The 22,120-nt window shown below is 44.3% G+C and overlaps 1 protein-coding gene across 1 annotated transcript in view; it reads left to right on the forward strand.

The window, feature by feature from the left end:
- The window catches only part of SH3RF3 (SH3 domain containing ring finger 3), a gene marked incomplete at its 5' end in the record, with an annotated part of 252,232 nt that overhangs the window by 140,560 nt on the left and 89,552 nt on the right, over window positions 1-22,120 (forward strand). Inside the window, one exon of the mRNA XM_014944078.1 lies at window positions 21,083-21,358. Coding sequence (XP_014799564.1) covers window positions 21,083-21,358 — 276 coding nt within the window. The remainder of the gene's footprint in view (window positions 1-21,082; window positions 21,359-22,120) is intronic.

Genomic DNA, 22,120 nt, shown 5'->3' on the forward strand with positions numbered 1-22,120 from the left:
TGTATATTCATGTTTCTCCTGTCATTATCTTGTTGGGCTTTTTAGCAGGAGGTGAATGCTCCTTAATGCTCTAATAAATTAAGATGCCATCCTTAAAATTGGCAGGAGGAAGGACATCTTCATGCATGAGAAAAGCCATGTTTATATTAATGGTCTTCCAATTAGCAAAAAGCAATTATAGTTTGGCTTGATTTTTACAGTCCTTCATTTGGGGTTCAGGGCTCATTGTCCCTGCGGGACACCCAGAAAATGTGGCTTGCTTTGGCATATCAGCGGTATTTTCTGGCACATCTAGGATTTATGGTTGGTTTGATGAAGTTAAAGCTGGCACAGCTTTTCTGCGGGTGGAGCATTTGAGCAGACAGGTTTATACAACTCCAAAGAACTGCATCAGACTGGAGCAGAACTTGATTTAAAGATAATCTGGGGAAGGTGGAGTGTTATGAGAGAAGAGAGAAAAATACATATAAAATAAAGTCAAGCGCTAGATTAGATGCCTTTCTCACTTTGCTGCTTGTTCACACTCCTGGAGTCTCTGGCATCCCCTAAATAGAAGGCAGGCACTCTAAATCAAAGCAAATGTTTTCTCTGTCGTTTCTGACACGACTCAATGTTTCCCTAGATGGGCTGGCAAATCAGGTAGGCTGTAACCGTCGTTCTCACCCACGGCACTGTACTCGAAGCTACTGCTGTAGCAGTGGCTGCCTGTGCTTCGGAGGCATGGCACTGCCAAAAGACGAGGGTGGTGGAGGTGGGGAGCGGGGCCCCATGTCCTGCCCGGCTGCCGTGAGCATGCTGCGTGAGATGAAACACCACACTCACGTCCACCTTCCCTTGACGGCTCAGATGGTGTCACTGTCCAGACCTTCAGTGAAACCTGGAAGGGTGCCATAACGTTATTTCCAATGGAAATGGGAGCTCTTTAATTGTTGGCTGCGTGTCCCAGCTCATTGTGAACGTAAGCATACTGGCGTTTGTTTATGAGCAATAACGTGCTCTACCGTGGCTTCTCTTCAATTAAGTTTTATTCATACACTTTCTTGGTCGTGGCAGGGAGAGTTTTCTGGTTTTCTGTGATTCACAGCAAGTGAACTTTATCTTTTTGTTCATAAAATTCCCAAGTGATCAGACATAAATGCCTCATTCCTGCCACTATCCTCCCCAAGAGGCTTGTGTGCCAAAAAAAGACTTGGAGTTGGCTGACAAGTCATTTCCTGATTTGCAGCCGTTCCAGATTTACTCAGCTACCAGCCACCCCCACGATGAGCGTCGTTCCTGTTGGAATGGGAGCAGGCTTACTCCTGTTTTTTGTTTCTCTGCTCTGGGTTTAAGCCTGCCAGGTGCTGAACCTTAATTCCTGCAGAAGCTATCAATGAATTCTGACTTTTGTCATATAACTGGGTGATGATGTGACATCTGGATCTCCTACATGCTTGAAATGTTAACCCCTTTTGAACCTTAATTTGTAGCAGATAACTATGGCCCATGAGTAAAGTTTTTTTCTACTCCAGTATATCAAGGAAAAGATCCAGAATGCTTTCTTTCCCGCACCTAAAAGATGTAGAAACTAAAGCCCCAGAAAGTGATGAACACCACCTTTGTCCTCGAGTATCTAAATCTCCTTACATACCTCAGCGTTTGGCCCCAAAGTTTCCAAGGTCCATACGTGCAGGAGCACACAGACACGTCTGCTAGCATGGGCTCTGGGTACCTACCACCAGTGCATGGGCCACTGTAATGCAGAGACAAGACAAACTCTGCCTTTCTCTTCCCAAACCCTGGGATGAGCCCGCTCCTTAAATGTATTCAGAGCTCACAGATCTATGTCATAGAGGCCCAGGGAAAAGGAGGCTGCTAGACTTGTTAAAAATAGTGTAGCAATTATATACCCATAGGTATCATCCTTGAAAGACCCAATCTGCTCTGCCAGTGGTTGTGCCACCAGTCTAGAGGACATCTATAAAAGCTTGCACATGCTGCCTGTTGAAGGTGGGGTACAGTCAGCCAGACTAGGGTCAAAAGATCACCTGGAAGTAGCCTTAGGATAAGTGACTACTTTTGCTACATTGGTTGCAGAAGCAATCTGCCGGTTTTAAGGAAACTCAAGCCTGAAATGCTTCACCAACATGACATAGCAGTGTTACTGGTACTTGCAATGACCAACATACTGTTTAATGGAGTTTTGTGATCGTGCAAGAGTTTCAGTTCTCATTTTGTTTAAACGAAACTTTGTAAACATTGGTTTTTGCAGAGAAAAGCCTGAAGATGCAAACCCTGAGGAGCTGTCTGCCAATAGGAAAACAAAAATAACTATTATGTAATTATTTTTTAAATCTCAGTATCTTTTTCAGTTTGCATTGCGTTTTATTATTGCCTGGGTGCAGCAAGTGCTCAAAAGAGGATGCATAGCTGATTAAAGTAACCTTGAATTATGTGCAGAGTTTGATAGTAGGGACAAAGGTCCTGTTTCTTCATATATCTGCGGATCTAGAGCGTACCTGCCCGGCTGCACTCTGGTCTGTGTCGGTACAGACACGCTGAAAAACCTGCACGGCCCTCCTGATCTCCAGCAGAACTGCACAAAGGAGGAGGTTGATGTAGTGATGTGAGGGAGGCTGCACTGTGTCAGTCATTTGAGCAATTGGCCCCTGGTCTTATCCTTAGCACATACTTAACACATCTTGCCAAATTATGCGGTTGCTTAGTAATGTGAACAAATATCCCCTGGAGATTCAATAACCAAACTCATTATCACTTGTCATCTAGGCCAGGAACTGAATCCAGATCTCCAGGAGTGAATGACTGGTGTGTTAACCTAGTCTCCTACTGCTAAAATAGCAGAATGAATATGTGCAAAGTCAGCTCCACTCAGTGGGTAAAAATATGCCCTCAGTAAGAGCACGGAGAAGCTCTATTAAAAATGATTCTCATTACATAGATTCCATTATCTGAAATACAAAGGGGGGAATTTAGCGTTTGTTAATGTTTCGAAGAGAGACATAAATGAAGACTGATTTTTTTTTAATTATTTATTTTTGATCTTGCAAACTATGCAATATACCAGAGTTGTGTGTGTCATCTTCTGCACTTCAGGAGGCCACTGAATCGCTTTGAAAACAGAATCTCATTCCAGTGTCACTTGTGGATGCTGTTAGGTGGGTCTACAGCACTTGCCACAGCTGTGTGCGGAGATACCTCACCGTGCTCCAGAGGGCCTTGTTTGCTGCAATGTAGCCACACCAGTGGAGATCATCACTATGATGATACCTCCCAGTATCCGAGCTCATATCCCAGTCAGAAACATACTGTCCTGCAGGGACATACCAGCTCCTCTAGGATTAGCCAGATAGATAGCACTGCATTGTGAACACCATAAACCTGTGATCTGAAATTTTTGCAAAGTACTCTACTTTGTCTTCTGCTCATCAGCAGGTTCCTTCTGGTTCATCAGGAAAATGCAGAGAGTCAGCCAGTTTGCTTAACAATGATTTTGGCAGTGAATCCAATATTTGTAGATCTGCGTACTGAATACATATGCTGTTGGCTATAAAGATACCACATTTTTCACTCATAAGCAATCCCAGCTGCATATATGGTTTTTGGACTTTTTTTTTTTTTTTTAATTTTATTCTGGAGTAAATTTCAGACCAGCTGCTCAGCGTACAAATGCAAGTTGGTTTAATTCATGTACAAGATATATGCATATCAGACATCGAGGGTGTGTGTGCACTCATAGTGATGGGAGCTCAGAGGAGATGCAGAGATTGATAATTTGCCTGAACAAGGTCAATACTGGCAAACATGGAGGGGAACATCTTAAGTGCTGTTGCCCTTTCATGTAATAACTGCTCAAGGGTAAAAAAGGCTTGATCTCCCTTAAGCAGCATTTCCTGTCACTTCCTCTGGACATCATTAACGCAGATTAATTGTTTTCTAGAGTTCAGCCTGCATGATCTTTCCACTGTCATCAGCACTTTTCATTTTCTACTGAAATTACCTTGTCTGAAAGCAAGTTTTCAAAGTTTCTTGCAATTTTCTTTTTAAAATGGCTGACTGTTATAAAGGACACCAAACTGAGGGGATGACATCTGACTGCAATGTTTTGGAACTGGGTTTGATTTTTCTCCCTTTTTCAACTATCGAACACATGATTTCTCATTTCCTACCTGCGTGAAAAGACATTGACCTAGTAGCTACAGGATGTCACTGGCTGAACAGCCCTCCTATCTGTCTGGGGATTTCTACAGTTATCAGATTTTTGCAGGGGTAATGGCATGTTTGGTGCTCTAGAAATATGAATCATTAGGTATTTGCTGCACTGATATGCCCAATGGGATTTTAAAGCTACTGTCACTTTGCATCATGCTTACATTGCCTTCATGTCATGTTGCAGGACTTTTGCAGGTTGTGCGAAAATGCTTCAGTGAGGAGCTGGCATTCTTACAAGGATTTGGGCATTGGCCACATCCAGAGCCAGGATATAGGTCAAGGTGCCCAGCATCTTACCAAGCATCTGCTTGGTGTGTCTTTGCCACGTGCTTTGGCTTGCATCAGTCTAGATTTGTGGTCAGAAAGAAGCTTTCTTCTCCACTCAGGTTGCAAAGTACTTTGGTGATGTGTTTTTTGACTTTTTCTTAGTGCATATCATCTTATATGGTGAGCAAGCCCTCTTACCAAGCTTTGCTGAGCTCCCTTCATCAGGAGCAGGACATTTGCAATGCTTCTGCTCTCTCCTGCTCTCTTCATTTACTGTGTGAAAGTTACCACTTCTGATCATTCCTACTTGGTGTTAAGTTCATGAGAGCGTTTTGGGAGGTGCTTTGTTGCCTGTGGTGAAGTGGAGCATGTAGAAAAAATGTCTAAGAACCTGAGAAATATATCTACTGCAACATTTCTTTTTGATTGCAGAGGGCTAGACTCAGCGGTCATGTGAGAGGAGCAGTCTCAAAGGGGTCTTTGTCAATCATTTCTTGACTTTTCTCATACTCCACCAGATTCTGAATTTGCTCATACTTGCTTTGTTCCAGACCGTAGTGCTAGAAAATTACAGTTGAGTTATCGTTGTGCTGTAATGGACTTACGCATAATCTCAAGCATAGACATATTCTTCCAAGTTCTGACTCCACAGAAACATTCAAACCAGGATGTGGACAATTCCTTACTTGAGGTTCTGGCATGCAGGGGGATGAGGTGGTGAAAAGAAAACACTAGCATCATACGGAAATTAAATTCCCTTCCTTTGAAATTCAGCACAGTAATTCCCATCTGCTCAAGTTAGGGATCCAGTGCTCATTCTCAAATTTGGAGTTATGACTTATTGTCATACTAGAGCTGTGGTTTTAGGATAGGGCTGAGGCTGTAGAGCTCGTCTGGGGACTGCTGCTCAAAAAGGAGGTTCTGGTTCCCATCTGAGCCCTTCCATCAGGTGTGTGGTCCCACTGCCTTCTTTGTGCAGCACATCGTGCTTGTCTCACAGCCTGAGTCGTCAGCTTGGGGACCTAAACCCGCAGAGACATTAACCAGCAGAGATTGTCTGAAGATGGGCTCACTCATATCATAGAACCGCACCCTTGGCCCATTCTTTCTTGAGCCCTTTCTTCTAGGTCCCATTGCTGAGAGGGTCAAGGGGCTTGCAGCGTTCACCAGCAGCTCCACAAAGGGGGTTGTTTCAGAGAGACCACTTGACCACATAGCACATCCTGCTATTTCACTTGCAAACCTCGAGTCTGCAGAGATGCGCTGAAGAAGTCATGTGATGTGTAACTATGAATAGCTTTTTGGGGGTGGTATGATGGAATAATTAGGCACAATGAGCAGGGAAACAAAGCTTAATTGGTTTTAATGTCATAGAAATACAGGATGTAGTCTTTTTCAGGTTCCATTTATATTTTTTCCAAGCAATACTTAGCTCCTTATTTTATCCCCGTTTTGCAGGTATCTCATTCCCATACCAGAATCCACTGTCCTGAAATGGTCACCTAAGCTTATCATCCAGTGGGAAGAGTCAAGGCAGTCTGGGATCTCGTGTTAGCCTCCTGAAGGAAGGGAGAGGTGAAGCCAGCATGCTGAATTAGCTGCTAGGGAAGTGTGGAGGATGGCAGCGTGTCTTACTTCTGCTCCTCTCAAGGGTCGAAGTCTCTTCTTCCATTTGAGAGATATGCCCTAATCCTTTCCTGAAGTTAAGTGTCTAAAATCTGTCTTTGAAAAGCAAAATGCTCTTCAGTTTTATAACATGGCTAGAGGAGAGCCAGTGCTCCTATTTTATACAATATCCCAGTGATTATAGCATTAGCTCAGGGTAGAAGAAAAGGAGTTCAATTCTATTTTGAAGGGATTCAAAACCATACAGAAGATGAATAAGTAATAAAAATGTATACACCAGCACTATTTTGCTTTGTTGTTAAGTCTTTTTCTGTTGCTAATATGCAGTGTATCTAATTGCAAGCTATTTCTTTATCAGCAGTGAAAACTATTTCAGTAAAAAGAGTTTATTCTACCAAGTTAGACAGTTGCCTTCTTAAACCTGAAAATGCCCAGGCATCCCGTTATTATTGGTTTGAATTATTTATAGCCTGTTGCATTTTACAAGACATTCAAAAAGCAAATGCATCCCATATTTTAAATATTACTAGGTGGTAAAAGATGCACGCAATGCAGTATAGGATTGCTATCATAGCATTTCCCCTGGTGCCACTTGCCACAGAACTTGGCTGTGCTGCCACAACAGTGACAATCAGGAATACTGTCATTATGGTCAGTGGGGGAGCTCTTGATTTATTTACATTCATGTAAGCAAAGTCAGAAGCAGGCCTTGGAAAATGTTAAGGTCATTGCATCTAGTGAGGTGTAGCTGCAGTTTTCAAAATTACTGTACAGCTTTGCAAGATAGGGTTTATGAGCTGGCTTTATATTAATAGCAAATACATGTGAAATATTTTCCCCTTTGAGGTTTACAGCCCCATATTTTCTTAAAGAAAAACAATGGTAGTAGTTTCGTTGTGCAGCTTTGTTGATCAGATGCAGGTGCTGATGATGCAGATTTGTAACTAACAGGGGCAAGATTTCAGTGCCGGTTGTTTCCCCCCGCCATTTGGGTCCTGAGATTTCAGAAGGTAAAGCTGAGCAACATCTCAAAAAATTGTACCTGACGTCAGGCAGTTTTGCCCAGGAATCGAGTACTTACCACCAAGGCACACAGAGACCAAACTGGGAGGGAGATGGCAGGTAGGGAAGGGGATGGAAGTGGCGTTGAGCATGCCAAGCTGCTCACACATGCCCTGTCCGACCCATGCCAACAGGTCGATAAGCACTAAGACTTTATCCTACAGCATGGCACTTGCAGGGCTGTGGCTCCCCAAAACTCTGGAGCTGAGCACAGCTGTGGCTTTGACCCATGCTCTGTGGAAACACATCCACGGATGACAGAGAAACATGTCAGATATGTCAATAATATGTCAGGATATGATTGAGAGCGTAACAAGTCCTTTGATGCTCTTCACCTTGGAGAAGAGTCAATCTTCAAAATAAGTGAGCTGGCTGTAGCGGCAGAGACCTTGATACACAGATAAGAAAGGCTGCTGCTTCATCACTCACATACATCCTTGCAGATCATGCTAGGCTTTTCCTAGTTGTTTGGGGTTTTTTCTTGTACTTCATTAGCACCAGTGCTTAACATTGGGTACTGCATATTCCAGGTTAGCCAGACATTCAGACACTTAAGTTGTTAATATCAATGTCTATGCCAGAGGGCTAGTCACATCTCAAGCCTTTTTATATCCTTTCCTAAAGACATTTTTCACCTAGATCAACGACTGGTGATTATCCAGTCTAAATCAGGATCCTATTATGTGAGATAGAGGAGATTCTTTTGACTACTGCTGAAATGTAGGTAATAATAATAGCCATAGAGAGGAGTGAAATGTAGCACGAGCATCCTGTGTGTGTCCCTTTAATTAGAAACCATGCAGAGTTCGAAATCCGAGGTGCTTCCAAACATGTGTAGCGTTCATTTTAATCATTCCTCAGAGTGCAGGAGGAAGCATCAATTAAATTCAGCATGAGAGAAACTCCTGGGAGTGGGTGCAGGAAATGAATTTTTTTAGTCTTGTTATGATGATGATGGTGATGATGATGATGCACAGAGACAGGATTTTGAAAGCATTAACCTGAAAAGGCACCAAGGAGCGCCGTAGTATGTCAGCAAGCAGCCAAAGCACCGAAAGATCCTTAAGGCACAACTTTGACCCATATTCTGTAGATAATCAACTTTCCTCTCCCCAAAGGGGATTTGGGAGAATGACATAAAAGCGTGATTTGCATTATGAAGCCTTGTATCTTCCTTGATGTTTTTCCTTGTCGGCTCCAGCTACTGTTGCTTCCTAACATCAAACCGTGCGGAGATTTCCCGCAGCTGGGGAAGAAGCTGAACTGCTCCTAATGGGAGCACCCCCGGCGTGGTGGCAGGGGGGGGGGACCTATCCCACCACGGGGGAGACGGAGACTCATGGTGTCAGAGTGTGAGATGCTCCTTGACCTCTTCAGTACGCCGAGGCCACGGGAGGCGTGGGGCAGCCTTCTTCTCCACCCGCCCGGCACTCCTCCAAGCCAGAGCTGATTAAAGCCCTTCTGGCAATCAGGGAAGGTGCCAGCCTGTCCTGTCAGTGGGACTGGGGCTTGAAAGTGATCCCTGATCCTCTTTGTGAAGAGAGCACTCCTCAGTGATTGTAGCTCGGGCTCTGGCAATCAGCTGGCTAACGAGCGGGAAGGTGCCAGTCTTTCCTGTCAGCAGGACTGGGGCTTGAAAGTGATCCCTGATCCTCTTTGTGAAGAGAGCACTCCTCAGTGATTGTAGCTCGGGAGTCGTTTCGGGGCGAGGGACCTGAGTTGGGGGGGGAAACGGAGGCAGAGAGAGGCCAGTCCTGCCAGGGAGAAGGCAGGCATCCCAAAACATAAGGTCTTCTTTTGGGGAAAATAACAACCACAGTGGCATTTTTGATAAAAAGAGCTGAAACTCTATGATTTTAAAAAAAAAAAAAAAAAACCCAACCATGGATTTTTCATTTTTAATGGATACCAGATATTTTAATATTACTAATTGCAGCAAACAGGGGAAATAATCTCTCTAAATTCCTGGCAAGTAGATTGGCACGTTCATTTCTTCAGACGCCACGAGCGTGGAGAGCCCCAGTGTGCTCTTGAGTTGAGAAGGCTCCCGACAGCGAGGGGACGAGGAGGCTGCTCACCCGGCGCAGATGTGGATGAGCTAACTCCTCGCACGCTGACACGTTGAGCCAAGAATATTTCAACGTTAGCATCTCCTAGCGCAGTTTCATCTCACTGGTTATAAAAGCCTGTCCCGGTGCAAAAAAAAGAAACCTCTGCGATTTTCCTGTAACTATGAGAAAAGAGCCAGTTTTTGTGTAACAGGATTTGTGTGGGCTGTTGGTAAGGGCACGCCGCTGATAAATAAGGTTCAGTTGTAAATATTCTCTGGTGACACGGGAATTTATCCACCTATTGAAGTTTACAACTGAGCTACCGAGGAAACATGTTCTTTAGCTCCCCTGTGTATGCAGCCCACGGAGCATTTATCAAACGCCCTGTCAGTTCTGGGAAGGCACAGTTCAGGTAATATAGTATTTATGAAACTGTTAATACCACCACGGAAAGTTCTCACGGAGTATGTTTTTTAAAGCTGCCTTGTGAAAACTTGGGGCAAGGGGAAAGCAGAGGATATATTGTCAGTTTTGAAGTGCAGGGCTCTGCTTTGTGGTCACGTGCAGTGAGGAAGATATAACAGAGAGAGGTGCTTCCTAGGCACAGCACTTAGTTATCATAAAGCATTCAGTAAAAGCAATGTAAGCAATTCGAGCGCTACCTTTTGCAGAAGCGTTGGGGTTTAAATAGGAATTTTGGATTCCTCCCCTTCATCAGAAATAAGAATTAAGGCTGCTTTCTCATCATTCACCCATCTCAGTTTACAAGCCTCCCTGCCACCATCACTGCTAAGCAGGCAGGCTTTTAGTGTGGGCACTTTTAAATCCCCTTTCTGTATCAGATGGTCTTCATGGTCATTTGTCTTCTAGTGCCTCTCCCATACTCTCTGGAAACTCTGGAAGCAGCCCTGCTTGCTTCCCTGTAAAACCATCCCTGTTTCACCCTTCAAACCTTGAAATACTCCCAGAGATTCCTCAACTCCTCAGCAAGTGCAGGTTTCCGTATGGAGGAATGATCACAACATGGTCCTTGAACAACCCTATGTCACCTCAGAAAGATAAATGAAAAAATTCCTCCATTTTTAAGTTTTTTTCTGGGTTGTTTTGTTTGGGTGCTGGAGCCTGTGAGCTGGGGCTGCCAAAGTGGCTTGTGTTGTTTCAGCCGCTGATTTTCTTGATTCTCAGTGATTGAAATGATGGGAGAAGCTTCTGCGCAGCCTTTAAATTAACGTTTGCATGGGGGGAGGGAGGAAGAGAAGAGAAAGATTTTCCTGGTGTGCATTTATTTATGTTAAAAAAACAAAACAAAACAAAACAGCACAACAACACAGAAGTCTCTTCTCCACCGGTAGCAATCCCAGCAAGATTCGCCGGAGTGGGGCTCCCTCTGTTGAGCTCTGGGAGCTTCGCCAGATGGTAAATACAGCTGCCCGGTCTGGGTTTGGGGCAGCTTCATCTCCAGACCCTTCCTTATCCCTCCTTCCTCCCTGTGGTCCACCTGAGAGAGAAAAAATTGCAATGGAATAGTCCTGGCAAAGCAGGGTCTGGGAGTGGGACCTCCAGGCTGTGACCTGCCTGGTGTCTGCCAGGAGGAAACTCAGCTCTGATGAGTTGTAGCAGAACTGGACCATAAAGTCCTTTCTGGGGCGGAGGTGGGAGAGGGTTTCTGCTAAGGAAACGCTTGAGTCACAAGGCAAGGAGCCAAGAAGAAAGATGTGGAAAGGCTGGAAAGCAAACCAAAGGTATCTGCTCTGGGCAGCAGAATTACAAAGGCACCACTGGAAAATGTAAGTTGTCCCATGCTTTGTCAGCTTCCACCAGGAAAGATCAAATGAAGCAGTTACAGCACATATTCACGCTATAGGCCTTTATGCAATACCTTTTGTATTTTCCCCAAAATGTTCTCTTTTTTTTTTTTTTGCCGTGACCTACTGCTTAAAGAATTGTGTAAAATTCCAGGGCTGTAAATGCTGCCGTTGTGGAGGTGAAGGAGCCTGAAAGAACATAAGGCTCTCAGAATTGCACAGTGAGCTGACTTTTAACTCATTTCTTTTACCAAAAAACCCACGAGGGCTGGGTTCCAGCAGGCAGCTCGGAAAACCGGGTCGTGGTCCTGACCGAAGCAGTGTCGTCTGGGGAGTAATCAGTGAAAGTTTTCATGTTTATTTAGAGGATTTAAGATAACACTTTGTATGGACAACAGAAGGCAACCTTAAATATAATAATGCCGTAGTGCCTTGAATATAAGGTTTTGTTTTGTGTTTCTCTGTAGCCTCCAGGGAGCTCCTATTTGTTTTATAGAGTGTCTCTATTCACGGCTCTGGCAGGCTAAACGCAGCCAGCTTTGCCATCTTTCCTCCTTGAACCTCTCAGGTAGCACATTGCAGTGAGATTGCCCATTTAAGTTGCAGCAAAAGATGAGGGCTTTTTTTTTCTATTATTTGTTTTGTTCTTTGTTAACCCACCACCAGCTCTTGAAGTCCTCACTCAGGACGCACTTGGTGGCCCTTGCCTTTGCAAAGCAGTCAGTCGAGGTGTATTTTGGTCTCGTAGTTTCTCGTGAAGCCCCATTGCATACTCAGGTTAAAAGTCCTCTCAGCTATTGGTTGGGACTTTTTGTAGACCAGCTTCTGTTCTGAAATGTCTGTGTGCAGCCACTGGTCTGTTCACCAGGACCCCTGTATAGGATTATTAGGCTAAAATTTAGCCCTTAGGGTACAGTTCCTGTTTTCTGCATGAAAGGACAGATTCTCAGAGCATACCTAGGCTTTGTAAAGGCTATGGCTAGGGTACGAGAGATCACTAAATATTTTCTTTGGTGGAGGCTGCCAGCCATTCAGCTTTGTTTCAGCCGAGATTATTTGTAAGATAAATCTCTATATTGTTGGAATTTTCTATACGTCCGTGCCGCTTCATCAAGATTAACTGGATTAAAGAAGTTTAACTGAAACCAGGATTTGGCCTCCAATGCCAGCAATGTGTTGACAGTACCACTTATTAAATAGCAGAGAGTCTGGAAGGCTTCGGGTTTTGCAGAACATGAGGGACTTTGTGCTGACACGGTTAAACAGCTGGCTGGTGTTAGCCACTGATTCTCTGGGCAGCGATCGCCACAAATTCACTGCTAGAAATCCAACCTGGCCCTGAAAATCACGTGCTGTTTAATAGGAGTGCATGCAGTTTGAGGATATTTTGCTTTAAACAATGTGTTACTAGGAAAAAGAGATCTTTGAATGTGTAAATATTGATAGATACTGAGTGACGAGCTGAAGCAGCGTGAGCTGTGAAGCTATTTTGGCTGTGATTATGAGATCGGGTGAGCTCAGCATGGGACAGTCTTGCTTTCAAGTTCTTAAACTTCTAAGAGAAATGGTCCTGCTCTGTAGAATTGAGGTCTTATTCTGGTAAAGCAGAGGTTCCCAAAGATACCTGTGTGACAAGCTGTGCAGCAGAAAGCCTGCCATTTCTTTCTCAGTTGTGCTGCAGGCTTCAACGGCGTTTGCCAAGGGGAAGTTTGAAACATTTTTTTTTGTCTTAGTGTGCACAAAGGTGGACCTCATAAGGTACAATGCAAGTCGGGCCTGTTCTCCTTATAAACTACAAAATAACCTTGGGAGATGCTTTTCTCTTTAAAGAGCGGTTTGTATTCCTTTTGCACATCGCTGAAGAAGATTAAAAACATCCTTTGCTGTTCTGAGGTAGTGAACATTGTTGTTCCCTGTTCTTGGGGGAACAACGCCGACACGCAAGAAAGATGCTGTACCTGCTTGCATTCCTTTTGTCTCCTTCTGCTGAGCATTTCCCCTGGTATCTTCATGCTAGTTGCAAAAGTCACTTCTGGAAACAAAAGTTGTTGCAGAGAAGCAGCTCCAGGTAGGAGCTCTGCATAGCTCAAGTGCATATTGCCTGCACGTGTCCTCAGGTGTCACAAGGACTACAGCCCTCCATGGCACCATCAGCCAGGATCAGGATCTAACCATTATGTCCAAGCCCTTAGTTAAATAAAAGAGTAGAGCTTTAGTTAAGAAGTTTTATTTTATTGTAATTAATTACTGCTTATATAGCACTATAAATAAGCATGATACTTTCCAGGGTATATAAAAGATTATGTTCGGTTTTCATTCTTCATGGTGCCATTTCTATTGTCGCCTTAAGTACTTTTATTCTCAGAGTTGATTTTAAAGAGGTTGTACCTGCAAACTGTGATTTTTCAGGCTCAAACTGATGGTTCATACAGAGCTGACAGCGCATTGCTGTTTTTTGTCTTTGCTACTTTGTGCAAAAATAGATTCTCTTTGATTAATTTTACTATTATTAGCTTTCCCTGAAAGCAAATGCTGCAGTGTCGCGGTCGTGATCTGTCAAGCCAGGTGAGCCGGGGGCGGTAGTTCTTCTGCATGGCAGTACAGAAGACAAACCATCTTACACAGAAGACAAACCACTCTTTAAGAGTTTTTGCTGTGAGCTATAATGATGATTTATGATCTGTCACCCTGGAAAGTTCCTCTTGAGGACAGAAGCCACTAAAAACTCCCCAGGTCACAGATCTTTCGGTGGCATATATTTGTTACACCTGCACTGGCTCAAATCTGCCCCAGCCCTGTGTTTTGGCAGCCCATTGCATGTACAAGTGCTCAGTCTTGCTTCCTAGGGCTGACTCAGAAGAGACGTATTTTAAGTACCACTACTGATTTAAGTGAAATGTGATGCTCTTGAAAGATCTTAAATTGTGAGCTCCTGTAGGTGGGTTGGGTGACGAGGAGCAAAGGGCAGTGTTCAGCCTTTACCAAGCCTGGGCAGATGTGGCTGTCATTGCCACCAAGACTGAGTTGCTTGTTGGGCTTACTACTCTGAACGCCAGACTGTCTCCCACTTTTCCATCCCAAAGGGATCCGAGCAGATGTTTCACACTCATGATTTAAGTCACTCTCAGCTGATTGGAATAGCTACTTTCAATGCCAAGACCTGGGTGCCAGTAACGGGGAACACCCTGTCTCCTCCTCAGCGGTCCTGCTGATGGATGCTCTACCACACAACCCCTGTCCTCTCCAGCACAGCTGATGCGAATTCTGCGAAGCTGTTACGGATTGCAGGAAAACATATGCTGAAGTGCTGCCCAGCCTGCTCGCGGGGAGCTTCCTTCATGTTGGAAGGCCTAAATGCAGTCCCATGCACTGCCACTGAGTCTTTGCTTGCGGCAGACTGGGAAATTTGTGTGATACTTCGGAGTAATGAGGCAAAAAATTAACAATATGTGTTTTAATTATTATTTATGACTTATAGCAGCGGTTTCTGTTTAATTATAGTTTGTCACCGAGATGCGAGGAGCTCTTTTCATTACTTTTTCTTTTCTGTGTCTTTTCTTTTTCTTCTTTACTGACTTTTGATTGACTTTGGTTGTTTACACTTGGTGGTACTTCATGGAGATAAACGTATATTCATGCATACAGAGGAACAGACTCTTCACATGTGTTTTTGGAGGATGGGGGTTATGGAGATGTTGGAGAAATCTGAAGAACTGCAACAAGCAACATGCTAGTGTGTTTTGCTAAAATGACTTAAATACAGTTTAGAAAAAAATTAATTACTGTCCCCAGTAGTGCTGTTATCAGGCTGTTCGAGCAGCAGTTTGGCTTCATCCATTCCTGCTTCACCTCCGGCTCTGACTATGAACAAGACCCATGCAGCAGAAGGAAGAGGAGTTAAACACTTCTCCACCTTTTGCATTTCCCTGATTCTTTCGCCCCTTCATCCCCCTGAAGCAGGGATCAGGTGAGGGTGCTGCCCCATGGGGTGGGCAGTGTCACATCTGCCTCTCTCGGGGGATCCCTGCCTGCAGGGGAAGCCCTTGCAGCAAAGAGGCTGAGGTTTCCCTTCTTTGTACAGCTTGAACTACACAAGGCAAGAGCCTGGTTGAGGGAAGTTACCCTTCAGCATAAACGTGGCTTTCACACAGCAGAAAACCAGTCATCTTCTGCTTTGCTGTTGTAGAGTGGAGCTGTAGCTGGAGCCTCAAGAGGTTTCTTGGGTTTCAGGAATCTGAACACAAACTTGGTTTGAGCAAAGGGTTGGGTCATAGCTTTTTTTGTCTGGGTTTGGTATCTGGAGGCCTTGCCCCTGTGTATTTTATTTTTGAGTTCTTATATAATGCAGTGTACTCATGTCAAGGAATGGTCTTGGACTTCCCTCCTCTGTGTTTGTGAGCCAGCAAATCTGGCCAGCCTCTCTGATGATTTTGGCCAGTCTCCCTGGTTGTGCACAGACACAGAAACTGAAGGCACGCTCATCATAGACATCCAGGCTCTGTTTGCTGTCTCAAGAAAAGCTGGTTGCACAGGGAAGCTTTTATTTTAATTTCCCAAACAGTGTGAAGTAGGCAGAGCATGTTTTGTAGGTACCCACACTGTACTTTGGGCAAGTGTCGGGCCTTTTTCTAAATAGTGACATCCTTCATCAAGCACTGCATGTGGAAGCTGGCAGGCTTTGACCCATGTTGGAGCTTGCATTGCTTTTGAACATATTGGGAAAATTTCTCTTTTCCATAACATTCGAAAACTCAAGGCCTACCTGTACAACTCATGCTCTACAAAGCTTGCTATTGAGAGAGCTTACTGGAAACAAGCATGTTTGGGTTTTTTTCCCCTCCTTTTGTTCTTCAGGATATGTAATGAAAAATTCTCCAGTGTTGCCACTTAATTGCTTCATGGCTGTTGTTTGTCAATTTGCCAGCAGGTTTCTGCTTAACTGCTGCCGTTTGACACTGCTGAAACACAAATGCAGAATGATTGAGTTGCCAACATATCATTAAGTCTTCTGTAAGGGGGGTTTTCAGCATATTAACGCTTCAGGCTTTTACGTCAGTATTGATTGCTGGAATAGAAAAGAAACCTTTGGCAGTATTCAGAACCATGCCAATGCACATTTACTGACAGGAAAAAGAAGCTGGCCATTGCCATTGACTGTGACTTCATCCCTTCCTTCCTTCCTTCCTTTCTTTCTTACATTCTTTATTTCAATACACACCCACACAGAGTTTTGAAATTTAATACACATCATAGCCGAATTCCAGTTAACCTAACAATAAATCAGCAGGCCAAATCGATTTCTTGATACAGTCAGATGCAGAGGCCATTTAATTCTGTGGTCTCCTGCATTATGCCTGACCAGATTTCATGGCAGCTGGGGAGGGGGGTGATGGCAGGCGTCCCTCAGAACAGGAGCTCTGATCAAGAGCTGCCTGGGAGGGAGATCGTGGGGTGATGGTCTCCGGTGAGCTCCTGCCAGGGGAGGTAGGCAGCTCCCATGTGAGTCCTTGGATGCTGGGATGGATCATAGAATCATAGAATTGCCCAGGCCGGAAGGGACCTCCAAAGGTCATCTAGTCCGACCTCCCCGCAGTCAGCAGGGACATCCCCAACTAGACTGGATGTTGTGGAGCTGAGTGCCATGGGGAGAGGAGCCGCATGATGCTGCGGGGACCAGGCTGGGAAAGGGAGTTTCCCTCCCAAGACATAGTGTTACAGAAGATCCTGAGATGGGAGAGCAGCTGAGAAGAGGCTTTGGCTGAGGAGCAGGGGATGAAGTGGATGGGGAGAGGGTAGCGTGGTGGCTCAGTGGTGTCCACCGGCTCTTGCTGCAGTGGTGCCCAGGCGCAGGAGAGGCAGAGGATGGGTAAGGAGGGTTTGCTCTGCTGAAGCAGGGAGCAAGAGGAAGGTGTAAGCGCTCCTGTAGTTGTCGGAGGAACATCTCAGTGTGCTTATCACTAGCATCTACCAAAATCATTGCCTGTCTATGCTTTTCTTTAATCTGATTCCTTAGATGACACTTTGCAGCTTGTTTTAGATTAGAAGATTTTGTAAGAAGAACCACCTGGGCATGCTGAAGTTGATGATGTCTGGCTGAAATGCCATTGCATGGAAGAAAAAGCTGAGGGAAAATAGGACAGGACATGCGGCAGAGAGTCTGAACATAAAATGGAAAGGGCATGCTCCCCAGCAGGGCTTAGGGGGGTTTGCCCGTGAGTTCGAGGTCAGTCCCGGCTGATCCCCTTGCCTTTGAATTTTGGGAGTCAGGTGAAGAAAAGGGGGACCATTAGGCTAGAATTGCACTGCACCAGGATTTGGCAAAAAGGGAAATAATCATAGGATCTCAGGAAGATCTCTAAGAATCACCTAAGTGTTGATGGGGAGTGACTAGCAAACAGCAGCAGTGATCAGCTTTCTTCTGTTTCTGAAATATGCTTAATGCTCCCTCCTTTCAGGTCTAGTTAAGAGGAGCTTTCTGAATCTGATTTGCTTCCCACTTACAGGTTAATCAAAAGTAGGAACAATAATGGGAAACTTCCAAAAATCTGCTTCTTAGGGACAAGCATTCGTTAATATAATCTGGCTGCTGAAAGTCCACTGAAAGCTGGACCTTTTGGCCAGAAAATATCAGCAAAAAAGCTACAAGAGTTTATTTTCAGGTTTGGGGTTTTTTTTATAATTGTGATATTGAATTTCTCTCTTTGGTCGATTGGAGCAGAGGCTTAGAGCTTTAGAACAGGAAAAGCAGCTTTATTTGAAAAGGGTTAGAGGACTCTCTTATTTCTTTACCTCTGCCTGGGCCACAGTAAATGCAAGCTTTACCTGGGGTGCTTAAATCAAAATGGCTACTTCTGACCTTATGGAAAGGCTGGGAAATGTCTCAATTACAGCAAATTTTCAGTAGGAGTGTGTCTTTTCCACTGAACAACATGTTCATTTCAAAAAAATGCTTCTACAGATTTTTTAGTTGAAAAGCTGTGGCTCAGAATTGGAAAAGCTGTAGCTGATAACTGAAACATTTTATTTTGGAAGCACCTTCCCACTGTCAGTTGTAGTTAAAGTATGTTTTGCACAAAGCTTTTCTGTGGAGGAGAGTCCCCAGATGACATGGCCCATAAGTAAGCCCATGAAAGAGAATAAGAATACAAGCACCTAAACTGCAAATTCTCTGGGGTGCCACATTAGGGTCTCCAAATAAAACAATGCCAGATTTCAGATTAAAATTTTTGTCTGGCAGTTTGTTTTGCTTGAAAGTCTGCATTTTCATCAGGTTAAGGTAAAAACAGGCACCTGCATCATCTTGTAGCCACCTCAATTAATCAGTAATAAAAGCCCAGCATGCGTTTTGTAAGAATTTCATTGATGATGTGTGAGACTGAATAAAATCCAGTTTCTTTTCCTGTAGTTCTTGGGGCTGTTCACTTTTAATTCAATAAAATGAGGCTTGGGAAGAGAAAGGGGTTAAAAAGTAAAGAAAGTGATCTGACCTTGAATTGCTACAAAGATCTTGGGAATAGGAAGGCCCCATCTAGGCTAAGTGATACAGAGTGTTCTTGCCAGGCATGTGCCTGGATCAGCAGTGGTCCAGTGCGCACCTGGCAGAAGTCTTACTCGGTGTTTGATAAATTGTCTTCTCCCAGCATGAGTTAAAGTAATGAATCTTTTATTTCTAAATTACTACAAGCCTCCATAGTCTTATAGCCTAATTTTTTTTTTTTTTTTTTTTTTGTCTAGTTTCACGTAAGTAATGCGATCTATGCCTTACCTAAGGAGTTTAATGGTATCATAGGCTTAATCTTTAAAATGCTGTGGAGGAGGGGGAAGCTTTGGTGTCAAGGGAAATAACAATCCTGGCAGAGAGAAAAATATCAGTAGGATGCTGCCACTGATTTGGCAGAAACTGTTTGATGCGTGCTTTGTTAGCTGGCTGTTGATTTTCTTTTCTGGTTTTATGCTTTTTTTGTTACGTTTGAAGGTGCTTCCAAAATACTGGGTTTTAACTAGGTGCCTTTATTCAGATACAGCGAAATCCAAAAGAGTACAGAGGAAAAAAAGAGGAACCATAAATCGGTAATGAGAAAACTGAGAGCTGGGGACACATCTGAATGAAATTAAATCCCCGTCCAGACAACACGGATAGTGCTCTGTAGAGCTGTGCCTGGTCGATTGCCTCCTTCGCCGTGTGGTGCAGGCAAGAGGACCTGTTGCACATGCTTTCCAAGACACGCACAGCTACTAAAGCCCTTCCTCATAAAATGAGTAAGTTAGCGCCTGTGTGTGAAGGTGCACTCCAGAAACTTACTTTCTGAACAGTGTGGTGTCTGCCTGCAGCAGCGACCATCTGGTGCCCAGAAGCAGCCGGAGGAGGCTGCGCTGGCAGGCAGCGCAGGGAGTGGACTGGTGCTTCTCCTCCTCCTCCTCCTCCTCCTGCCAAAAGATGCAGGTGTAAGAGCATAAAACCTGCCCTACCAGAGCAGGTCCATTTAATGTACCCATCGGGATCGACAAATGCCTCTGCTTGTTGCTTTAAGAAATACTGTAAAAAGTCATCCCAGCATCTCATTTTCTAGCTGGGGTTGGGAAATGGAGTGTTTCTGCTGGGCCACTCCACCTTCTCCCTGCAGAAAGCATCCGAGTGCTATTCTTATGCACAGGAATATCATCCAGAAGTACAGACTTAAGGAACACCCTGGGGAATACCAGGCTATTTTATTAAACATGCTTTTACTTTTTCATTGTCCCTGTAGGACACCCCATTGACAGCCAGAGTACAGAGCGGGGAACAGACTATTTGTAGGCATATATATGCAACAGAAAACCATGTCATTTTTTAAAAAACATCTCTGAAAAGAAAGACTGTTATGAAAGGTTGACTTTACAGCACCCCGTTAACATCCCCTGTGGTATGCGCTGCTACATATTTGCACCAAGGCCTGCAAGTGACTTGTAGCTCAAGCTAAATAAAATTTAAATTGGCTGAGGATAATACAGCAAAGCACTTTTTCTCCCTCAGAATGGGTTAAAGAGCGATTACAGGAGCAAAGCAACAGCAGTGTCCCACACAGTTACCCCCTGCTCTGTGGGACTCAGCAAGAAGTATCCAGGGAGGGCAAGGGCAAGGGCTGTGTAAACTGGTATTTCCACCCAAAAATCCATTCATGCAATCGCAGCCTGGGTGAGAGAATCTTGCACCAGCGCAAAGTGAACTCTGTGAAGAATTCTTTACAATCAAGTCATTTCCATCAAATAGGTTTCTCTTTTCTATCACGCCAAATGATTAACTTTTAAGGGGTTTTTTTTTTTTTACTCTTGCGCTGTGATTTTTTTTTAAAGTTGGTTTCTTTCTTCTAATGAGAGTGAAAGCCTCAGAACTCTTTTTAGTTCTAAAAGCAAGATTTGAGGCATTCTGCCTATTCTGCTTTTCCACAGGGACATTAATTCATAAGCAACAAAGAACATTATAACTGTTTACAGTAGCCTTCAGTGAGCAGCATGAGACTTGGGGATTTTAAAGAGTGAGAGTATTTGGTTACAGAATCAAAAGCTAAACTAAAAGCTTCAAACTCAAAAATGTTTGGAGTTGCTCAAACAAACGCAATGAAAAATTTTCAACTTGCCAACTTTCAGAACCATGTGAATCTTCAAGCTTGTTTTGTTTTGTTTATCTTCTGAGCCTCAGAAACCAAAGCAACCCTAAAGGTCAAAATATCCAATATTTTACCTTTACACATGTCAAGTTTTACTCGTTTAAACACATGGTCCTGCTTACATAGGTTATTTTGCAAATGAACAGATGCTGCTTGATGGTGTAAGAGGTACCACGGGTTTCAGCTGAGCTTCAAGAGAACTGAAGTTGCCTCCTCTGACATAATGGCCTTACCCTCACACGCATCCTAGTTTTCCTGTAAGATGCAGGGTCCAGTGTTATGCAGCAGTCAGCTGCAGTCATTGGGGTAATTTGGTCATGGATGATCAGTTTGCTTCTAGCTGAAAGTGACTTTAAGAAGGAAATTGGTGCTGGCTTGAGTTTCTTTAAAGGTGTTGCCTGTTTTGTTTCCCCAGTGTGTTTCTCAGCTTCCCTACGGCAAAGCCCTCTACACGTATGAAGGAAAAGAGCCTGGTGACCTCAAGTTTAACAAGGGGGACATCATCATACTGCGGCGGAAGGTGGACGAGAACTGGTACCACGGGGAGCTCAATGGGAACCACGGCTTCTTCCCCGCCAGCTACATCCAGTGTATCAAGCCCCTCCCGCAAGCTCCACCTCAGGGCAAAGCACTTTATGACTTTGAAATAAAGGATAAAGATCAAGACAAGGATTGCCTGACCTTCACCAAGGTAGGGAAATAGGTTTGGGTTTTGTAAAAAAAAAAAGAAAAAAATTAAAAATATTTAGAAAGCTGCTTCTGTAGGGACTGATGGAGCAGGTGGGGTGCTGACCTCTGAGCCTGGAGTACAATTGTGCTGGGACCATCTACACATGGGACATCTGCACGGGCTTCCCGGTCAGCTCTGCTCAGGAACACCCTCCACTCCATTTGTTTCTTTCAATTGGTTTCATGTATGAGAAAATTAAAGCCCTTTAACTCAGGCAGCCTAGTGGGGACAGGCTGAAGGGGCTGAATTTCCTTTATTAAGTGTGACGTCCCCGCATGTAACGTGCTGAAGGACACTGGTTTCTTCCAACTTGTAAATCCTCCTCCCTGCAGAGGCAGAGTCTGCCTAATTGACCTGCATTGTCCCATGCACCAGCCATGCTGCAGGAATGGATGGGTGTAAAGCCTCCCCTGGGGACAAGTGCCATGTTGGCATCATTGGGAAATTGCTCCCATTTGATCTAAAGGAATCATAGAATCATAGAAAGGTTTGGGTTGGAAGGGACCTTAAAGATCATCTAGTTCCAACCCCCCTGCCATGGGCAGGGACACCTCCCACTAGAGCAGGTTGCTCAAAGCCCCATCCAGGTTGGCTTTGGACACCTCCAGGGATGGGGAATCCACAACTTCTCTGGGCAACCTGTTCCAGTGTCTAGAGAAGGTAGAGAGATAGCTCGTGCCATGTAGAGCAAGGTTGGTATAAAGCCAGTGAAGCTCAACAGGT

This window comes from Calidris pugnax, unplaced genomic scaffold (genome assembly GCF_001431845.1).
Source record: "Calidris pugnax isolate Ruff unplaced genomic scaffold, ASM143184v1 scaffold69, whole genome shotgun sequence".
Lineage (NCBI taxonomy): Eukaryota > Metazoa > Chordata > Aves > Charadriiformes > Scolopacidae > Calidris > Calidris pugnax.